We start from the raw sequence: 9,420 nt of genomic DNA on the forward strand, positions 1-9,420 counted from the left end.
GATAGCACCTGTGCCCAGCATCGCCTTCCTGGCTCCTGTGCAGGTGGCACATAAAATGCACCATTTTGAGCATGGCCGTTGCCAGTACTGCCTGACTGGCCTTCGTACCGGTGGCATGTAAAAGCACCCACTACACTCTCAGAGTGGCTGGCATTAGGAAGGGCATCCAGCTGTAGAAACTGCCAAATCAGATTGGAGCGTGGTGAAGCCATCTGGTTCACCAGTCCTCAGTCAAATCGTCCAACCCATGCTAGCATGGAAAGCAGACGTTAAACGATGATGATGATGATGATGATGATGATATATATATATATATATAAAAACCTTCACGACTACCATTCATCAACACCAAAACCAATACAACTAGGGTCACTACCAACTCTTTAATGACTAATAACAACAGCAACAATAGTATGAACAAGATAAGCAACACCCTCTAAAATAAAAGACAATCACATGAAATAATTTGGTGCTGTAGTATATTTTAAAAATTGAATGCAATGTCTTTCATCTTAGGTCAAAATTATAATTGACTTGAGAATAAAAAGCAACAGCAAAACAATTAACAAGAAAAATATGACCACTGCTACAGTTAACAATATCCACCATTATCATCATTACCAACACCAAAATCAATACAACCAATACGACCACCACTGTCAACCCAACAACTTTTGAATGTCGAACTGGTAACAACTATAATAGTAGTAGTATGATGTAATGTTTCTATCTATATATGTTCTATGTAAACACAATGGCATACACATGGCATACAAAAGCATAAGAACTGGAATACTCATGAGCCTGGCAGTCCTTTATCTAACTGTGATCACACAGTATTTTCTCCCACATCACTCCTTCACCCTTTAATCTTCTCATTTCCATTCTTACATCCACAGAAATAAGATATGTTTTTTTGTTTTTTGCTCTCACAAAAGTTCTTCCTTGGTTCTTTCTCCTTTAGCTTATTTTGATCATCAGACTGCAACTGTGTTGGGGCACTGCTTTGAAGGGTTTTAGTCAAACAAATCACTCCAGTACTTATTTTTTTAAAGTCTGGCACTTATTCTATCGGTTTCTTTTGCCAAACTTCAAAGTTATGGTGATGTTAACAAACCAATACCAGTCATCAAGTGGTGGGAGTACAGACACAAACACCAAGACACACGTACAGTGGATTTCTTTCAGTGTCCACTTACCAAATTCACTAACAAGGATCTGGTTAGCCTGGGGCTGTAGTAGAAGACAGTTGCCCAAGATGCTCTGCAGTGGAACTGAACCAGTGGGACTGGTTGGGAGGCAAACTTCTCACCACATAGCTATATTTGTTGTAAATAATTATTAATCACAGCTAATGTTGGATTTACTTACAATTCAAGATGTCGCTAAGGATGCTATCAAATGGAAATGAAGGCAATTGTGTGAAAAGGAACTGTATTTCTCATGTTGTTACAGTTGAGCAGATAATTACACATATACAAGTAGATAATAATTTAATTACTCTATAGAAGAAGTTTTAGAAAGAAACCTCATTAAATCAGAATGTTCAGTTAAAATACTTTATGTCCATATCAAATTTCTAGACTTCAGCTCATATTATATGCCAGGATACATCGTATTGCATGGTGCTGTCTTCAATTAAACATTAACATGTTACATCTGAATCACTGGGTATATAAATTATAACAAGTCATTTATCTTATCAAGTTTAATCAACCTTGAAATGCAGCACAAAATCACTGAAAGATAACTTTCATCAGAGCAGTTTATAAATTCAACACAATGCAGGTTATTACCATATTCTGAGGAATGCCAACCTTCATGAATATGTGTTTATTTCAGAACTACTTTTTAGAATTCATGACAATGTTTCCCACACAAGACTTATCTAGTTGGTCAGCTTTTCAATAAAAAAAATTACAGAGCTCAGTTACCTTAATTATCTAAATTTATTCATAATCAAAATTTAAATAGACAAATTATGTATTTCTATGTATTATAGATCTATTAAAATTTCCAACTAGTTTGAGCAATATTTCTTCAATTGGTTCTTTAATACAATTTAAAATGTACTTAATAAAAACGTAATACTGTGTAATCTAATATCTTAAATATATGACTGAGTCCTTGTTATTTCATTGACAGCTCTATAATAAGCAAGTTTCAGATGGGTCTTATGAGCAAGGTGACAACAGTAGCATTGTGACATCAAACAACCTAAGTGATACATTGCCATCTCAAAGAGATCACAACTGTGGTTGGAATGAAGGAGATATTAAGCATCAACCAGCAGGTAACTTGTTAAATATCAACAAACATTGGATACTGACTATGTCGATGTGCATGTGTGCAGTTGTACTATATTCATAACATTGAATAATTTTTATTGCAATATACAAAGTATATATAAAGTACTTGAAAAGTAAACTAAATAAAAGAAAGTGCTGTAACATAAGCAGATCCAAAGTTACAAAATTTTGAAAATAGATAAACTAATTTAATATTAATACAGGACTATTTTAGAACCAAGTATTTTCTTTCTTCCTTTTTTTTCTCATTGACACAAAATTCTATTCTCAGATATTATTTATATTATTTTGTATTTTTCTCCCTTTCAGAATATAGTAATTATACACCAAACATACCTCCAATGCCAAAGAGTGGACATGAACAAGACACTTATCTTGAACCAATATATAAGAAATAATAAATACGGGACTAACATGACTCCAATTCTTAGTACTGGGGATAAATTAAATTCCTCTTGCATTTTGACTCCAGAAATGGAATATAATTAAGACACTCTTCTAAAATAAAATTAATCTAATCAGCAAATACATAACAAGAACTAATTAATCCAAGTTTATATATAAAAAATATGTAAATATGTAAATTAGAAATGTTGACACATAAGTGATCAATTTTGATCATGTACTTGGTCAAAATTTTCAAAGATAACTTTATAACATATTAAATCCTCATTAGTTGTTTATTAATAGCAGATATTTTAGCAATATACTCTGCAATTAAAAAATATAGGAACAAAACTACTTGAAAACATACACTTCGACAATTTATCATTTCTGGCACTAACTCTACTATTTTGAACATTCAGATCAATATTTTAAAATTATTAAAATGATAGTTTTCAGTAATGTTATTTTTCTTGTAATCTAGACAGGTATTTCATAGACGACTAATCCACTGTAATATGTATAATGAAATTGCTACTGAACTTAGAAATTAATATTTTACATACTGCAGTACACAGTGCATAAATATGTACATCAGTGTTTTAAGCATCTGCATACAAGAGATAATCCACTAGTTGTGTGTGTGTGTGTGTGTGTGCATACAAACACACGCACACACACTCACAGAAAAAATAAGAGATGAACAAACAGTTCTTTATAGCATTAAAAAATTTATAAATAGTTTACAGAAATATGCATATAAAATATAATTAAGTGAAACACAAGAAGTTAGTTAATAGTACTCCTCTATAAATAAGTAGCTTTCCAGTGATTTCATAAGCAAAAGTACAACTGAGAAGAAAGAAAACTCAATGTTGTCCTTTACACCCATATCAAGGATTCAGTAACAAACAGATGTAATAGCAGTCATTATGCATACATAGATATGTACTAAACAGACGTTAACAAATAACTACGAAATATATCAATTTAATTGATATAATTGATATAATTGATTGTAATTGTGTTGCTATCCATTCCTTCTAACAGTGGAATATGTAGCAACACAATTAGGATGTTGGATTTTAGGAATTCAATCTACTGAACTCTAAGCTGATCCATATCTATTGTATGCCTTTTGCCATACATATACTTACCCATTATACGTAAGTGTGTGTGTGTGTGTGTGTGTGTGTGCGTGCGTATACATGCACACACATTAATGTAGTTTGAAATAAACTGAAAATACTTTAGCAAAAGTCATTATTAAATATTTTAATCATTGTGTAAAATAATTTAAGTGAATTCAGTATGCTCAGATGAAAAAATGTCTTTAGAATATAGTTGGCTCTCAGTATGACTCACAAATCTACACCATCAACATACTGCCCTTGTCAAACTACTACAGCAGCAGTTACACTGAAGCACCATGCAATAATGTCTTCTGTAAGAAGCACAAAGGATTAAACAATGTAGGTAAGTCATATTACTTTGCAATTTCTCATTTGATATTTTGTTCATATTTTAGGATATTGAAGCATGAGAAATAGATACTAATATATTTAATAATAATATATTCAAGCAAGGAAATAGGAAACCATGGAATTATGTAGCCATTACCAAAAGCTATTGCTATTGAAGTAGGATAGTTACTTTGTAAAAGTAAATATATTTAACAGTTATCATTATGCAAATACTAGACTGTCAGTTAACTGTATTTTACTTTATATTTTTCATACATATTACTATAATTCTTTAAAATTATTATTTCAAGTATTTCTATAAATCAGTTCAAATAGGCAATATTTATTAACCTTTGAGAATGTCTTATTTCCTTCTATTTAAATAGAATATTGAATCAAATGCATATGAAAATATGCATGGACTGCTAATTTCAAAGTATATAATTTCATTTTAGCATTAAGTTTCTCTGTGAACAAATTCAGTCTTTGTTTTGATTCCTTATTGCAAGTTTTTATTATTAATTTTACAAATAACCTCAAGAATGACATTCATGCTTAAAACTAAAAATATTATTCAGTTATTTCTTTTATTCTTAATTACAAATTATATATTTTTTAAACTTATTTTGATATCTTTTAATATTTATTCTTATCAAGAAAACAGAATCAATTATATAAACATCTGTATCACTGTAAATATATATAATTAAAATAACTATATATAAATGAAAATATATGTTCATACACTCGGCAAATCATTGCACTTCATTCTACAAAGACAAGCATCACCAGATATTTTAATTTATAATATTTTCAATCACTTATTTTGGCCACTTACATAAGCAAATTCAAAATTCTATATTTTCAAGTGTAGTGAAGTAAAAATCGTAATTTGCAGTAAATGCATGTTATTTTTACTCCCATTTTTAATAAATAATGATGATAAGCAAATATAACTAAGAATTCTTTATATATATATATATATATATATAAAGGATTTCAAAATTATCCCTAATTACAAATTATTTCTATATTATTATTACTACTTTATCAAGATTGGAAGAGTTTGATCAGGAAACATGAAGATACCTATTGTAAAATATCTGAACACCATTTTTCTTGTTTGTGTAAATAATTCTACTAATATCAGAGTCTTCTGAATAATGTTTTCAACTTACATAGAAAAACAATCACAATCATAACTAAAACACCATAAACACACATACCACAAATATTCAGTCAAATATAAGTAAAAGAAATAAGATTATTTTTCCAGCAATTTATGACAGCCATTTCTTGTGGCAAACTCAATCAATTCCACAAAATTAGAAATTTACTTGTTATGTAGATTTTACTTTTGTACATGCTTCATAATGCTACCAACTGTACAAAAATTCAAACATACTCCGAAATCTATTTTTATTTCAGACAGTCTGTATAATATAGCATGATATCACAACAGACGGCAGTTTAGCATGTCTGGGCATTTAAACATGCAGTCTTCCTTTAGTTGATTGACTACATTTTTGTTAAATGTCTTCTCAAGCAAAACTGATCAGAACTAGTCAAAAATAACAATCATAAAACTAAGGATATAGGTTTATATTTTATATGATCTCATTAATAGAAATTAAAGGAAAAGTTAATTTATCATTTAACACCAGAATTTTTATAAGGATTAAAATAGTTATTCCTCATCATTTTCGTAATTTTATATCTATCTTTCCATGTAGGCATGGGTTGAAGAAGTCTCATTACTCATCTCACTCTCGTAATCTATCACACACAGTAACAAAGAAAATTTCCCAGTTTTATGCATGTCTTGCAGTGTGAACTGGATGTATTGGTTGTCACCAGAACTAGAATGGTTGTTCAATGCTAAAGGGCTAAAATTCTCTATTTTGTATCAGATTTTATTTGGCGCTACTGTGCTCCTGGAAGGAAAATCTATTAACAGAAATCAGTCAGTTGCCACTATAATATAACTTAATCAATCAGATTACAAGTCTATAATACAGAGCCACATTAGTTAGAAGTCAAGTGAAATATTTCAATAAAATGTACAATTGGCGATATATATTTCTTCCAAGAACACTATGCATCGACGGACTTGTACGATAAAATATAAGATTGAGAGGGGGAACAACTCTGTTATCTTAAAAGCTTTAATAAAAATATATTAACTGCCATTATTTTAAAAAGATTGATAACCAACTCAATAGGGTATCTTCCCACGGGTTGAGAGCTTCAAAGTTGTTTTTCTTCATGATTTCTGTCATATGAACAATATAATAAAAGGGAAATGAAATAAGTTGATGATTAATATAAGATAATGAAAAATACATTTTGCATAGTTTTAATCTGAATACAGGTACAGGTAACATTCTTAGAGAAAAAAACGAAAACTGAGCGCTATGTTGGAATCAATTCAAGTTGTTTCAGGTTTCTTCTTCATACAATTTCCTCTGCCTTGAAATTTAGCATTTCGAATGTTAGATTAAGTATATTACTAAGAGGTTGGCACATTTGAGAGACCAAATGACTGCATAGATTATTTCACTTTGAATATGAAAACAAAACAATATTTACCTTGCACCATAGCTTTTAATCTTGTATGATGGTATTTTTCCACCTACACCAGTTGCCCCATTGGGCTGCTGCTGCCAACTTTGATGCTGGGGCAATGAAGGTTACCTTTTTCTTCCATGCTTCATTTGAATGAAATATGAACATTTCACTAACATACACATATATAACTTGCATATGTATGTCTTATTGGATGGCTAATGACTTATCTAAGTTCACCAGCTCTTTGATAAGTTTTGTTTTGCTTCCTGCAACTTATCCAAAATCACCCTTCACACCATGCAAGTTTGGCAGAATTACCAGCCTTGTAGCCAACAACCTAATTATGCAACAGGTTGGACTGAGTTAGATATTACAAGATGCACTCACAAGTGACCTAACATCAAATTCCATTTAACAGCTAAGTATAAAAAACAGATGTAATGATATTGTTTGAAAAAATAATGTGTTATTTTTACATTATTTACAATATGTAATTCATTAATTGCAATCTTAGGAATAAGTTCATACTGAGAAAACTTTATGTCATAAAAGCAAATAGCACAGTTTATGTGTTAAGATCTCTTGTCACGTCTAATTTTGGATATAGAGGCAATGCATTCTTGGTCTAATCACTTCATATGAGTGAAGATCTAATTTTATCTATTATGGATTTTAATTTTTTTTATAATTATGGAATACACTTCTATGTTTTACCAAGTATGAATTTGACTTCACTCGAACAGCTGGTCACAGGCATATATGAAACTTGTACTATCAAGATATTACTTCATTATTTCATAATGTTACTAATATTTCAGAATATTATTGATTATATTACATGATAAATTTCACACACTTGATTTTGACATATATATTTTCTCTATATTAAAATTTCTGTATATGACTGTTTGATTCAATCAGCTTGTTTTATTTTCTTTTTAGATTTAGAGATATATTCATGAATAATAATGAACTACAATAATGAGATGACAAGCAACACTTTGCAGTTTTACCTTATCTATGGACTAATGTATTCTGTCATGTCCATAGACTACATTTACCATGTCAATGAAGAAGACAGTCCACACACATACATTGGAGATATTGCAGCTGACTCTAACCTATCAAATCCTCTTACACATCAACAGCTCACTCTCATTACATTTACACAACTACAAAGGACAGTTGAGAGTGGTTCTCATTTATTTAATGTCACCAACTTAGGAAAACTATACACTACTCAAACACTGGATGCTGAAAAACTTTGTATTTACAAGAAAGAATGCTCTAGAACTGTTAAAGTAGCAGTAAGGAAAGAAGAAACATTTCTAAAGATATTAAACATTAAAATAATTATAGAAGATATTAATGATCATCAACCAGAGTTCCCATCAAACAAGCTAAAAATCAAATTTTATGAAACAGATGGGAAAGGATCAACAAAATCAATACCAAATGCTGTTGATAAAGATATTAGTCTTCCAAATTCTGATATTATATATAAACTCAAAGATAACACCAAAAAATTCTCACTTTCCATATTTAAAGAATCTGATGGAATAAATGTACTAGAAATAACACTTGAAGAAAAATTAGATAGAGAATTACAAGACGCATATATGTTACAGTTAATTGCTAGAGATGCAGGTTCTCCACCAAAAGAAAGTATTCTGGACATTGAAATATCAATTATTGATGTCAATGATAACAGACCTACATTTACACAAAAATTATATAATACCACCATCAGTGATACACATCATATGTCTTCTCCTGTCTTTGTTTTATCAGCAACAGATTTAGATTCTGGTCAAAATGGAAATATTAATTACTTTTTACATAGAAATACAAAAGAATATGTTAAAAAACATTTTAAATTAAATCATAAAACAGGAGAAATTTTCGCCAATGATAATTTCTTCAGAAATAAAGGAAGTAAATATCAATTATATGTTGAAGCTAGGGATGGTGGAAATCCTTCATTAAGCTCCATGACAATGTTGATTATTAATGTTATTAGCAATCAAAATAATGTTCCATCAATAAATATAGATTTTGTATCACCTTTAACAGAGACTTCTACTGCTATTTCAGAAGCAAGTAAAATTGGAAGTTTTATAGCTTATGTTATGGTAATTGATACTGATAGTGGACCCAATGGACAAATTAAATGTAATATTCATCATAAAATGTTCCAGCTTTCTAATATGGGTTCTAAAGAATATAAAATATTGGTGAAAGAACCTCTTGACAGAGAAACTATAGATCATTATGTTGTTTCTATTGTATGTCATGACATGGGATCACCTCCATTAAAAACTAAGAAACAGTTTGCTGTCAAAGTAACTGATGTCAATGATGTAGAACCACATTTTACCAAAGAGACATTCCAATTCCTCACCTATGAAAACCAGAAAGTTGACTTCCCTATTGGCTTCATCAATGCTACAGACCCAGATCTTGGAGATGGAGGCCAACTTACATATTCTCTCATCAATGATAACAACAATCATAACATTCCTTTCCAACTGACAAAATATGGATTTATTTCTACATCACAACCAATAGATCGAGAAATGAAAGACATCTATAATTTACATGTTTTAGTCAAAGATAATGGGATGCCTTCTTTGAATAACACTGCCAACATTCTTATAGAAATTTTAGATAAAAATGATAATGCTCCATATTTTATA

The 9,420-nt window shown here is 30.2% G+C and overlaps 1 protein-coding gene across 1 annotated transcript in view; it reads left to right on the plus strand.

Moving 5' to 3' along the window:
- The window catches only part of LOC128249425 (uncharacterized), a 79,280-nt gene that overhangs the window by 4,953 nt on the left and 64,907 nt on the right, over positions 1-9,420 (plus strand). Inside the window, exons 2-4 of the mRNA XM_052972999.1 lie at positions 2,146-2,293; positions 2,619-4,169; positions 7,667-9,418. Of these exons, the coding sequence (XP_052828959.1) occupies positions 7,693-9,418 (1,726 nt within the window). The 5' untranslated portion in view covers positions 2,146-2,293; positions 2,619-4,169; positions 7,667-7,692. The remainder of the gene's footprint in view (positions 1-2,145; positions 2,294-2,618; positions 4,170-7,666; positions 9,419-9,420) is intronic.

Source organism: Octopus bimaculoides, chromosome 14 (genome assembly GCF_001194135.2).
Source record: "Octopus bimaculoides isolate UCB-OBI-ISO-001 chromosome 14, ASM119413v2, whole genome shotgun sequence".
Taxonomy (NCBI): Eukaryota; Metazoa; Mollusca; class Cephalopoda; order Octopoda; family Octopodidae; genus Octopus; species Octopus bimaculoides.